At 39.7% G+C, this 14020-nt stretch overlaps 1 protein-coding gene across 1 annotated transcript; it reads left to right on the forward strand.

Moving 5' to 3' along the window:
- Positions 1-470: 470 nt before the first annotated feature.
- Positions 471-13575, forward strand: ctr9 (CTR9 homolog, Paf1/RNA polymerase II complex component). Its single transcript, XM_052140837.1, has 23 exons — positions 471-614; positions 1157-1255; positions 2011-2250; positions 2356-2473; positions 3358-3447; positions 3549-3805; positions 3886-3993; positions 4084-4320; positions 4426-4515; positions 4615-4743; positions 6333-6516; positions 6598-6686; positions 6766-6951; positions 7041-7128; positions 7327-7475; positions 7566-7682; positions 9424-9569; positions 9677-9748; positions 11181-11463; positions 12194-12351; positions 12465-12561; positions 12649-12761; positions 12840-13575. Exons 1-23 carry the CDS (start codon positions 570-572, stop codon positions 13237-13239), a joined length of 3495 nt encoding a protein of 1164 aa, XP_051996797.1. The 5' UTR covers positions 471-569; the 3' UTR covers positions 13240-13575.
- Positions 13576-14020: the final 445 nt, after the last annotated feature.

The raw sequence follows: 14020 nt of genomic DNA on the forward strand, positions 1-14020 counted from the left end.
GCGGAGGACATGTGAGGCGTCTATTTCTCAAACTAGAGACTCTGATGTACTTATCCTCTTGTTTAGTTGTACATCTGGACTTCCACATCTCTTTCTGTCCTTGTTAGAGCCAGTTGGGCTTTGTTTTTGTAGTGTACACCTTTGTATGAAATCTTTAGTTTTTGGCAATTTCAAGCCTTCATTCCTCAAAACAGCAATGAGTTTCTAGAGAAAGCTGTTTCTTTTTTCACTTTGTGATCAGTTGAATGCCACTTTGGTGAATTAAAGTATCAATTTCCTTCCGAAATAGCTAAATCTGTACATTATTCCAAACATTTGGCCGCCAGTATAAATGTAAAATCACGGCTCTTGTCTGGTCAAAATATATTTTATGTGACATCTTCTGGAAACTTTACCGTTCAGTTTTAGAGGACTTTTAATTTGTAGCGCTGGTCCGTTAACCCGGAAGTGAAGTGTATTGTGTTGTTCATATGTGTGCAAGGCAGTTGCTGCTGTTGAACATCATCACTGAATACGAGTACATATATTACGAAAACTGCGACATTGGGTTTGGGGTTTGAGTCGCCACCATGTCTCGGGGATCCATTGAAATCCCTCTGCGGGACACAGATGAGGTACTGGCTCGTTTGGTCTCTGTGTGGCGCTCAATATGATTTTATAACAGCTCAGTCTCTAGCTAACATGCTATACTCGCTCGGTCTTGATAAGTATACACAAAACAAACAAACTAAACAGGCTAATGAGAGAAATGCTTCTGCTAACCATGAGCAAACATGTCAAATCCCAAAGTAAATATCTCTAAACCTGGTTCACATGATAAACGAGTGGTAAATCGTTTTGTTGACGATCATCAAAGCTGTCCTGCCAAAAAAACATCATACAAGTTTCCCATTCGTCGCAACTTTATAGAAGCGCTCTTGTCCAGTCAATTCCTGCCAAACTGTATTTATCAAATGCACGATAATAAACCATGCAGCAGTGATGGCTGGTGATATAATGCCATCATCAGAGAAATGAAAATGTTGTGATCATTCAGCCTATAGTCTGTATGACCATGATAATTATTTTATCATAAGTTCTTTGTGCTGAACGTTGTTCACTTTCTCACTGTATGGTTTGTCCTCCCTTAATGTGTTCTTCTGTGCTTCTTTTTCAGGTCATTGAGCTTGACTTTGACCAGCTTCCTGAAGGAGATGAGGTCATCAGTATCCTCAAACAGGAACATACACAGCTGCACATATGGATTGCACTTGCTGTGAGTGGTGTACAAACTTGTGTGTAGTGCTCTTCAATTATTCAGGGTCCAATATGAACTTGTTGGCACATCTGTCAGTGGTGGGAGAAAATATAATGCCCGTACATTTTGTTTTTTAACTGGGCAAGATGCTGCATTTTGCATATATTTGCAATAAAAAATACAATTAATAATAATTAACTGGTGTCTTATTTATTTTCCAAAGCTGTTTTTACTTGCACTTGGTAAGATTGTTAATTTTTGACCCTAGTTTCATTATGTGGTGGATCACAGTCAGAAATAAAGGAGGGCTTGTGGTAAAAATGCCCGAAAAGTGACAAAAATGCTCCTGAAATTCAAAATGTGGGGGCAAAAAAAGGCCCCTGTTTTGTATTTATTTTAATGACAGCTGATATAGGTCTTAATATTCTATTTAAAGCTTCGTTATTAGCTATTATCACAGAACATATGATTTGATATTTATACAATTTTATAGGCAGGAGCTAATAAACGGTATATTCTCAATCTAGTTATTCATATTGACATACATTAAAGTATTTAAATATAAGAATGACTGTAGTTTTTTGCATATACTGCATTTAGAAAGCAAAATTCCCTTATAAATGCTAACAATGCCACTGAAAGTTAAATCCAGGTGGGCAATTATTGCCCCTTTATGGAAAAGTTCACTTCTGACGTAGGGTGGGATCTCTGCTAAAATTTCTTAATGGGAGTTCATTGTTTCAAACAAACTATTTGAGAATGTTTCGTTTCAGTTGGAGTACTACAAGCAAGGAAAGACCGAGGATTTCGTCAAGTTGCTGGAGGCGGCACGCATTGATGGAAACCTGGATTACAGAGACCATGAGAAGGACCAGATGACGTGTCTGGACACTTTAGCTGCTTACTATGTCCAACAGGCTCGTAAAGAGAAGAACAAGGATACAAAGAAGGACCTCATCAACCAGTCCACTCTCCTGTACACCATGGCAGACAAGATCATCATGTATGATCAGGTAAATGAACATTAGATATTGTAATGCCTCTGAAATGTAACTTTTACAGAGATCTTTTTAACTGTATTGATGTTACACTATTATGATTATTTCACACTTTCACAGAACCATCTGCTTGGAAGAGCTTGCTTTTGTCTCCTGGAAGGAGATAAGATGGATCAGGCTGATGCTCAGTTCCAGTTTGTACTTAACCAGTCAACAAACAACATACCTGCACTCTTGGGTAAACAAATAGAGATATAATCATTTGCCTAATACAAGTTATTTAAAGTCATAGTGAAATGAAAATTGACCCTTTTTACTTTCTTAATACACATACCCGGTCTTATTTTGCGCAATTCAGCGGTGCATGTTACTGCAGAGAAAATAAAAATATATTTTTTATATTTTTTACCACGGCCTACTGATTGATTATTGCGAACCAATAATCAAATAGCTGTTTTGGCTACTGTTAATTCAGCCTTTCTATAATCTTAAATTAAAGTGACAGTTCACCCAAAATTGAAAATTCTCTCATTTACTCACCCTCATGCCATCCCAGATGTGAATGACTTTCTTTCTTCTGCAGAACACAAATTTAGATTTATAGAAGAATATCTCAACTCATACAATTCAAGTAAATAGTGACCAAAATATTGAAGCACCAAAAAGCACATAAAGATTGCATAAAAGTAATCCATAAAACTCCAGTTGTTTAATTCAAGCCGCCTTATGCGATCCAACCTGTTTTAGGTGAGAACAGACCAAAGTGTAACTCATTTTTCACTTAATCATGACATCAGTATGATTTCAAGCTTGATTACTCTTCCTTGCACCATTGAGTGCTCTCCACATGATGCATAATGAGAGAATTTTCATTTTTGGTTGAACTATTCCATTAACACTGTAATATAATGCCAGTTAATCCAAGAAAGGGTTTGGCAACAATAGCAAATAACAAAAAAAGAAGCGTTGCCATCGGGGTATGTCACAATGCTCTTCACGGCAACCTTGAGCTTCTGCATTTACATCCTGGGTCTCGTGCTTTTTATGTTAACTTTTAAGAACTATGTATTAATAGATATTGTCTTTTTATGGATTGTTATTCGTGTCCATATTGTAAAACAGGTAAGGCATGTATCTCCTTCAACAAAAAGGATTACAGGGGAGCACTGGCGTATTACAAAAAAGCCCTTCGCACTAACCCTGGCTGTCCAGGTGAGCTTGCCAATTGTTTTTTTTTATATTATTAATTAATTAATTTTTTACATTGATGAAGACTTGCTGAGCTAATTTCTGTGTAAATTGTCTCATTTTAGCCGAGGTGAGGCTTGGCATGGGCCACTGCTTTGTCAGGCTTAACAAACTAGAGAAAGCTCGCTTGGCTTTTGGTCGAGCCCTGGAGCTGAACTCTAAATGTGTGGGGGCGTTGGTGGGTTTGGCTGTGCTGGAGCTCAACAGCAAAGAAGCCGACTCCATCAAGAACGGAGTGCAGCTGCTGTCCAGAGCCTACACCATTGACCCCAGCAACCCCATGGTGCTCAATCACCTCGCCAATCATTTCTTCTTCAAAAAAGTAAATATACGTCCTACTCATGATTAAGAGCTACTGTTTAGAGTTGGAGCCTGAGTACTTTATCTCTGTATGTTTTTCAGGATTATAGCAAAGTACAGCATCTGGCTCTTCATGCTTTTCACAACACAGAGGTGGAAGCTATGCAAGCAGAGAGCTGCTATCAGTTAGCTCGGTCCTTCCATGTCCAGGTAAGACAGATATATCAATATTTCAAAATTCCCTGTACTCTATAAAACTTCAGTGGCAAAAACCAGAACATGTTACTTTGATTTGTTTAGGAGGACTACGACCAAGCCTTCCAGTACTACTATCAGGCCACTCAGTTTGCCTCATCTACTTTTGTACTGCCCTTCTTTGGTCTGGGCCAGATGTATGTGTATCGTAGAGACAAGGAGAATGCTGCGCAGTGCTTTGAAAAGGTCTTGAAGGCATATCCCAGTAATTATGAAACCATGAAAATCCTTGGGTCACTTTATGCCACATCGGATGACCAGGAGAAGAGAGACATCGCTAAAGTAAGAACTAGTAAATCAAAAATGAAAAAAGTCACAATTCTTAACATGGATGATATAACCCTTTTTAAGTCTCTATCTCAAAACTTTTCTGTTTTGATTTCATAGGAACATCTAAAAAAAATCACAGTACAGTATTCCGATGATGTGGAAGCCTGGATTGAGCTTGCCCAAATTTTGGAACAAACAGACATTCAGGTAACAGCTGTGATTTAATATATGCCTCTTTTTCTTTTCGGACAATTTTGGAGCTGTTTTAATTTGCACAACTAACCCCATCGCCCATCTGTCCTGCAGGGTGCTCTGTCGGCATATGGCACCGCCACTCGCATCCTCCAGGAAAAGGTTCAAGCTGATGTTCCTCCTGAGATCCTCAATAATTTGGGGGCTTTACACTTCAGATTGGGAAACCTAGGCGAGGCCAAGGTACAGTGGAATTTTGAAAGCCACTCAAATCAAAATTGCTCAGCATCATCCAGTCTAGGCTCATTTGGGGGCAGGGGAAAGGCTGCACCAGTGTTGTACTTCTTCTGGAACCCAGCCTCAATGTGGGTTGTCAGGACCAGAACTTGGTTACAGCACCTATGATTCGGTTGGAAACCTGCCTGTTCATCAAGGATCACCAACTCGACAAGAGGGCTTATTCTCCAGAGGATGATACATCCCAGGAGTTTATACTGTAGGTTCTGCACAGAAGTGCCTATAGATTTGTGGGTCATTGGTCGGCTTCCCAGGTTTAAGTGCAAAGACCATCACCTCCCGTCATATTTCTGAGATGTGTCCAGATTCCAATGCCTTGGAATAAAATTTTGCTAGCCACTGGAACCCCAAAGGGCACAGGTGGTGAAGACATTCCGAGGGGGATACCATCTTTACCAGCTGCCTTCTCTTTCTTCATTGCAGCTAGTCCCTCTTTCACCTCTTCTATGTTGATGACGATGAGGTTTTGGGGGGAATTGAAGCTATTGTCTGTGGTAAATAGTGATTTATATTTAAAGGAATATTCCGGGTATAATAAAAATTGCGCTCAATCGACAGCATTTGTGGCATAATATTAATTATATTGAATGTATTTTGACTTCCCCCTCCTTTAAAAAAAAAAAAAGGAAAAATCTGGAAGTGAATGGGGGCCAATTTTTTAACATTAAAATTCTCAAGTTTAGCCACAAGACATAAACGATATGCATGTAAACATGATTCTAGTGTGATGATAAAATCACTTACTAACCTTTTCTGTGTAGTTATAGCCAATTTTACAACTTAACTATAATACATTTTAACAGAAGAATTCATGTAAATGCTTTTATAAAATACTATGCTTCACATTTCTGCCGTTAAACGCTCCAAAAACTGGCCGCATTCACTTCCATTGTAAGTGTCCCACTGTACCTTCGATTTTTGCTTTTTTCTAAAGAAAAGTAGTAATGAGTACAAATACATTTTTGTGGTAATCGACTGTGACAGGTTGGAGGGCAGGGCCGGGTCGTGATGCTACACACCCGGCCCCTAATCAGGCTAATCAAGCCTCAGAGAGGTATTAAGGTCGACTGGAGACTGCAGTGGGACGGAGAGAGAGATTTACGGGCAGCTGTCCGACACCTTTGTGTGTTTGTCTTTTTGTTTAGTTCTTCATTAAAATATGATTTATATCGTCAAGCAGGTTCTCGCCTCCTCCTTTCTTTTAATCCCTTTACATCAACATTATGCCACAAATGCTGTTGATTGAGCTTAACTTGTATTGAACCCGGAATATTCCTTTAATTGTAATTAACACTTTAAAACAACAGCTCTAAAATAAATGTCACTATTTATTGAACATTGGTGTCTTTTATTATATTACTGTTGCTGGTCTTTTTATAAAAGCAAAAAGCCTCTCCACTTTCTTTTCATTGTTAAAAATCTCAAAATATGTCACTTTATGGACACAAAATGGGTTGCGAAAGTTGTGTTTATCTCAAATTAGAACTGAATGTATTTGTTAATTATTGTTTTATACACCTTCTGTTTCTTTGTAGAAATACTTCCTGGCTTCTTTGGAGAGGGCCAAAGCTGAGGGCGAGCATGATGAGCACTACTACAACGCCATCTCTGTCACAACCTCCTATAACTTGGCTAGACTCTATGAGGCCATGTGCGAGTTCCATGAGGCAGAGAAACTCTACAAGAACATCCTGAGAGAGCATCCCAATTACGTGGACTGTATGCATCAGGATATTCATTTTGTGTTTATGTGGACTTTTGCCTGGAACCGTCGTTAACTTTTATTTGAATTGGTTACAGGTTATTTGCGTCTTGGAGCAATGGCACGTGACAAGGGAAATTTCTATGAAGCTTCTGACTGGTTTAAAGAAGCTTTACAGATCAATCAGGTGCGTAGTTCTTGCGTCACAATCGCATTATTTACTTTCATTCTCTTAGAGCCTTATTAATAAAAGGTGTGTTTTGTAGGATCACCCTGATGCCTGGTCGCTGATTGGTAACCTCCATCTGGCCAAGCAGGAATGGGGTCCCGGCCAGAAGAAGTTTGAACGCATCCTTAAACAGCCGTCCACTCAAAATGACACCTACTCTATGCTGGCGCTAGGGAACGTGTGGCTTCAGACACTGCATCAGCCCACTAGAGATCGCGAAAAGGTTTGTTATCATAACGAGATGTTGATAGAGCAACACTCTATGCTCTCAGAATTTGTTGTCTGATTTAGTCTTGTTTTTGCTTTTTGCAGGAAAAGCGGCACCAGGATCGAGCACTAGCGATCTACAAACAAGTCCTGAGGAACGATGCCAAAAATCTGTATGCTGCCAATGGCATAGGTGCCTAATCTGCTGTTTAATTAGTCTCTCAAAGCCAGACTTTTGACTATGGTTTTCTGCTATGGGCAGTTTTCTCTTTCTGGTCACCACTGTCATGGTGGAGGAACTATTAAAAAAAGATTGTACTGAGTGAGCAAGTTGGGTCAAATTATTGTTAAATAATCGGTTTTATTTGTATTCCTCTTCTGTCTGCCGCAGGTGCTGTACTGGCACATAAGGGTTATTTCCGAGAGGCAAGAGATGTCTTTGCTCAGGTCAGAGAGGCCACAGCAGAGATCAGTGATGTCTGGCTGAACCTTGCACACATCTATGTGGAGCAGAAGCAGTACATCAGTGCTGTGCAGATGGTGTGACACTGCACAAACTCAAATGTTCTGCTGACATGAATTTGTTTTGTTGGATCAGAACTCATGGCATGTTTTTCTTTGTTTATCCAGTATGAAAACTGCTTGAAGAAATTCTTCAAGTTTCAGAACACAGAGGTGCTGTTGTATCTGGCCCGAGCGCTCTTCAAATGTGGCAAGCTGCAGGAGTGTAAACAGACTCTTCTGAGGGTGAGGACATTTGAATGCAACCCTGCCATGTTTTTTCCCCCAATTGCTTTACTCCATTAATTCTGTTTTTTGTTCTTGTTCTTTTATAAATAGGGCTGCCAAAGTTAACATGTTAAGAAGAAGCCTTTATTTTTGTCACAAATTATAAATCTGAACAAATGTATATTGAACATATACAGTGAAAATCTTTTTTTCACATATCCCAGCTAAGCTGGGGTCAGAGCGCAGGGTCAGCCATGATACGGCGCCCCTGGAGCAGATAGGGTCAAGGGCCTTGCTCAAGGGCCCAACAGTGGCATCTTGGCGGTGCTGGGGCTTGAACCCACCACCATCTGGTCAGTAATCCAGAGCCTCTACCGCTGAGCCACCATTTATTATAATACATATATATATATATTACATGTTTATTTAAAAATAAGAATAAAAGGAACCCATTGGATTAAAACAGAATATGCAACCTTTTGAAAAGACACACACACACACATATATATATATATATATATATATACATACATACATACATACTTGGAGGCAAAAATTTTTATTAACACCAAAAACATTATTATCCATGAATATTTATGTTAGTGTGTTGACAGCCTTAAAGGAATATTCTAGGTTCAATACTCGGATCGTTTTGCTCAATCATCAGCATGAGTGGCATAATGTAGATTAACATAAAAATGAATTTAGATTAGTCTCCTTTTCTTTAAAAAAAGTATCAAAAATCTGGGTTCCAGTGAGGCACTTGTAATGGAAGTGAATAGGGGCCAATCAGTACGGTAAATGTTAAATACTCACTGTTTGAAAAGTATGGCCACAAGATATAAACAATATGCATGTTATGATGATTTTAGTGTGATAAAATCACTTACTAACCTTTTCTGTGTAGTTATGTACTGTACACTTTTACAACTTTGTTGCACAGACGCCATAAACATTAAAAGGGACCTATTGTGCTTAAAATTATGTTTGTGTGTGTACACAACCACCCTACAATGTTAAAAGTCCATCCACTCCTCTTTCTTATATATCTATTAATCAAAAACAGCTTTATATCCTGAAGATATAAGTATCACACTATATTTTGTGAATGTTTGCAAATCGCCTTTCCAAATGTGCTTGTTAGCTGATTCCATGGCTAATGCAGCTAATGTTATTGTTAATGCCATTGTCTCTAAATGAGGAGCAGCTCATTTGCATTTAAAGAGACGCACACGGAAACAGCGTATTTTGATTCCACCCAAAAAGAGGCATTTACAACATGGTATAATAAATGATCCGTGGGGTATTTTGAGCTGAAACTTCACAGATACATTCTGGGGACACCTGAGACTTGATCTTGTAAAAAGGGTCATACTTGGTCTCCTTTAAAACAACCGCAAAAGCCTTGATTTAAACAACTTTTACAGCTAAATGAATAAACGTATTGTTTTAGGAGTGCTTTTATAAATTATAAGCTAATATTTCTACCTTTTAAACACTAAAACAGTTGGGGCTTGAACCCACCACCTTCCATTGGACCATTCATTACCTCACTGTAACCTTGTTTTTTCTCTTTCTTTTTTAAAGAAAAGGAGGGATGAGTATAAATAATTTTGTGGTATTCAACATTGTGCCACAAATGCAGTCAATTGAGCTTAACTTGTATTGAGCCTGGAATATTCCTTTAATTATAAATATTTAAGCGTATTTCACATCCTCCTGATTTATTATTATTTTTTGTCTTTTTATGGATGTTCAGGCTCGTCACGTGGCACCCAGTGACACAGTGCTGATGTTTAACGTGGCACTGGTGCTTCAGAGGTTGGCCACACTTGTGTTGAAGGATGAAAAGAGTAATCTAAAGGCTGTGCTGAGTGCAGTGAAAGAGCTGGAGTTAGCTCACAGGTGAGTGAGCTTTATGACCCTCCTATTGATCTAAAGCCTGCAGTATAACGCCAAGACCTTAAAACTCTCAGATGTGTCTTTCATAACTTCCTGTTATTGCATTACAGGTATTTCAGCTACCTTAGTAAGGCTGGAGACAAAATGAGGTTTGACCTCGCACTGGCTGCTGGTGAAGCCAGGTAAATTTCTCCAGATCTGTAATCATCATTCGAATGTTTAATCATATAGTGTGCCTTTACCAGGTGTGATGTGACAAGTTTGCAGCGGCAAATAATTTCTCTGTCCACACTGAAAGTGAAAATGCTGCGTGACGTGATAAAATCTCAGCCAATTATAACTTGTTTCATGTTAAATATATACAAATGTGGAGTGGGATTTTGTACCAATGGGATCTTACGTTTGGTGGAGCTTCTCATTGCGACATGACAGAAATGGAACTCAAGTGAGCAACAAAATGTCTTGACACTTCTGAAGGTTGGAGCTGATATGAAAAACCTTGGAAGGTTTCCAAGCTTGGAAGAGAGAGGATTTATTTGTTGATGCTCTGTCACGTCACTGAACGTTTTGGTCCAATCAAATGCTTCCTAGAATGAGTACGTCCCTCCCTCTCATACTGCCTACTTCTGACTAGCAAAGCCAAGTAGGAAATTATGGTTCATAGCTATAGCATAAACAAAAGCCTGTTGGATATTTTTATAAAAACGGGACATGCCCTTTCAATATGTAGCACCCAAACTCCCAAATTTAATAGGAAATACATCAACACAGGAAAGAAAACCACACTTGTCAAGCCTTTTAAAGTGGTCTTTTAAAGGGATAGTTCACCCTAAAAAAAGTAATTGTCATTTACTCACCCTCATGCCATCCCAGATGTGTATGACTTTTTCTGCAGAACACAAACAAAGATTTATAGAAGAATTTCTCAGCTTTGTAGGTCCATACAATGCAAATGAATGGTGACCAGAACCAGGCAGCATAAAAGTAATCCATAAAACTCCAGTGGTTTAATCCATGTCTTCTGAATCAATATGATAGGTGTGGGTAAGAAACAGATCAATATTGAAGTCTTTTTTACTCAAAATCTCCATATTATTCTTGGTGGTGGCGTAGTGGGCTAAAGCACGTAACTGTTAATCAGAAGGTTGCTGGTTCGATCCCCACAGCCACAACCATTTGTGGGGGGGATTGTCCCTGTAATAAGTGCACTGTAAGTCGCTTTGGATAAAAGCATCTGCCAAATGCATAAATGTAAATGTCTTTGTTGTTTGGCAATTTGCCTTATTTGTGCATTTCGCTACCTATTGGTCAAAGGTACCTGCCCTTTCAGTGTACTTACCCAAGAAAGTACTGAGTAATATTAGGTAAGTAGGGTTAGCATTAGTAGTAATTACTGTAGTTTTTGTAATTATATAAATGAGTAAATGTAGAACAGTACTGTATAAAAAAAAAGTGCTACCAGAAAATCATACACATCTGGGATGGCATTAGGGTGAGTAAATGATGAGAATTTAAATGTTTGGGTGAAATATCCCTTTAAGAAACAGTCCTGCAGATGTTATGCTTATGTTATACATATACATTAAACTCATCTGTATGCTTTTGCTTTCTTAGGCAGTGTTCTGACTTGCTAAGCCAGGCTCAGTACCATGTGGCACGAGCTCGTAAACAAGATGAGGAGGAGAAGGAGCACCGTGCTAAACAGGAGCAGGAGAGAGACCTGCTGCGACAACAGATGATGAAAACGCAAGAGGAGAAGAAGAACAGGGAGGCTGAGGAGCAGAAGAAGCTCCTCGAGCAGAGAGCTCAGTATGTAGAGAAGACCAAGAACCTGCTCACCTTCGCTGAGGGAATGAAAGAGGCAAACAAAGAGAAGAAGAAAGGAGGAGGTGGAAGAGTGAGTCTGAGATTACATTTGGATGTCAATGAGCTCCAGAATACTGGCTTTCAGTAATTTAATTTAAAGCTGAAGTGTGTAATTTCTGCACCACTTGGTAAATGGTAAATAGTCTGCACTTATATAGCGCCTTTTTTAACCTTAGAGGTTACCAAAGGGCTTTACACTGTGTCCCATTCACACTCACACTCATACACCAATGAAAGCAGAGTTGCTATGTAAGGTGCTAGCCTGCCACTGGGAGCAACTTGGGGTTCAGTGTCTTGCCCAAGGACATTTCGGCATGTGGATTCGTGTGGACCGGGAATCGAACCACCAACCCTGCGATTAGTGGACAACCCGCTCTAGCACCTGACAGCCGCCCCTTGCATCTTGCATCACAAAGAGGAATTGCGAACATTCCCCACATCGCCATTGGTTGATCAAACGGATAGTACCATCCCAAACTCACGCCATTGGCTGAAACAATGCTGCTGTGTAGGGCTAGAAGGGATGCTCAAACAGCAATGTTTTGATAGCGCTCCCAGGACCGTAATAAGGAATATTCCTAGCATCATCGGTCTATAAAAATATATATTTAATTCTAAAGCCAGAATTGGCTTTCTCAGCTAATATTGATGTATTTGATGAATCAATTGGCATATATCATGTATATTAAAAATGTATCTATTAACAGCCCTGGTTTAAAAATGCGTCTCACATTTTATATTTTAATTCATTGTTTTACTAGCGCAAGAAAGGAGGTGACTTTGATGACTTTGTCAATGATGACTCCGATGAGGATCTGCCGCTCAAGAAGAAGAAGAAGAAGAAAGCTGGGAGCGGCAGTGAAGTTGATGATGAAGGCGGAGAGGAGGGAGAGAAGAAACCCCGCAAGAAACGAAGAAGGTAAACATTTCTGAGAACACACTTTTGAATTGTTAAAAAAAAGCAAAGCTAACTAACCCTAGTGGAAAGATGTCTGGTTGAAGCCTGATTTCAATCGGTTTCTCGTTTCTCAGACCGACTAAAAGAGAGGATGGAGGTTCAGATGATGAAGAAGGAGGCTCCAGGCCCAAGAAACAGCGCAAACCCAGAGAGCGCAAGAAGATTGAGAAGGTACTGATGTTTTGAGCATCAAACTCGTTGTCTCAAAGAGACTACCTGGATGATTGCTAATTGTAATTACATTTCTCCTTCTTTCAGTCTAAGCCAGAGCGCATGCCGCCGTCTCTTAAAGGAAAGATCAAATCCAAAGCAATCATTTCATCCTCTGATTCCTCCTCTGATGAGGATGGCCTAAAAATAGCAGAAGACAGGTGAAACACGTGTCTCGAGTTTGCTTAAGTTTATTTAGGTGCCGATGCTCTTGCTAACATTGTCGTTTTCATGTCCAGAAACCCCCGGGACAGCGGCTCAGGTTCTGACGATGACGAAAGCCACAAGAAACGCATTGCTTCCGACAGCGATTCCAATGAGGAGCGGAACCAGTCTGGAAGTGAGCCCGGCAGCCCGCAGCGCTCTGGAAACTCAGATGACGATGACTCTGGCAGTGAACGACCAGTGAAGAGGAGGAGACCGCAGCAGCAGCAATCCGACTCTGAACAGTCGGACAATGAGAGCAAAAAGAGCCGCTCTGAAGGATCCGACGAAGATTCCCCGGCCAGATCTCCAGCCGCTGCGTCAGACCGGGGCTCAGACAATGAGGGGTCTCCACAGAGGTCTGATAATGATTCTGAGCCTGAGGGGTCCAACAATGAAGCTTCTAACAGAGGCTCTGATGATGATAGTGACTAAATTTACTAAATCGCCTGTGTCATATCTGGAAAAAAAGGATAAAAGAGAATCTTTTGTCTACTTGTCATGTTTCCTCATTGCGTATGTAATTATGTGTCTTCCTGGATATGTTTCTCATATTTTCCAGGATGTTTTTATTTTTTAATTGGTCCAAAAATGAGAACGGTGTTTTATGTTCAGTCTTTTGAGTATAAAATGTTTAAAACCTTTTTTGCTTAAGCATTTTGTTGATCATTACAACATGAACATAAAACACAGTAGTCTTATGGGGTTATCAAAAGCTGTGATGAGTTGGTGTACATTATAAAATAAACTTTTGAATTAAAAGTATTTTGAATCGGTTTTCTCGTGGAGTTTGTACTGAATCATGGCTTAAGTTTTTTACAATTTTGCAGTTTGTTCAGCTCATCTGAAAGGATTAAACTAAATGTTCACATCCAGGGCCGAGCAAAAACCTCATTAACCATAGTAGATTTGGTGGATAGAACATATACACCGATCAGCCACAACATTAAAACCACCTGCCTAATATTGTGTAGGTCTCCCTTGTGCCGCATCCTGAGATGATATTCTTCTCACCACAATTATACAGAGCTGTTATCTGAGTTACCGTAGACTTTGTCCGAAACATTCTGACCATTCTCTGTTGACCTCTCTCATCAACAAGACATTTCCACACACAGAACTGCCGCTCACTGGATCTTTTTTGTTTTTGGCATCATTCAGAGTAAATTCTAGAGACTGTTGTGCGTGAAAATCCCAGGAGATCAGCAGTTACAGA

The sequence above is a fragment of the Xyrauchen texanus genome, chromosome 1 (assembly GCF_025860055.1).
Source record: "Xyrauchen texanus isolate HMW12.3.18 chromosome 1, RBS_HiC_50CHRs, whole genome shotgun sequence".
NCBI classification, from domain to species: Eukaryota; Metazoa; Chordata; class Actinopteri; order Cypriniformes; family Catostomidae; genus Xyrauchen; species Xyrauchen texanus.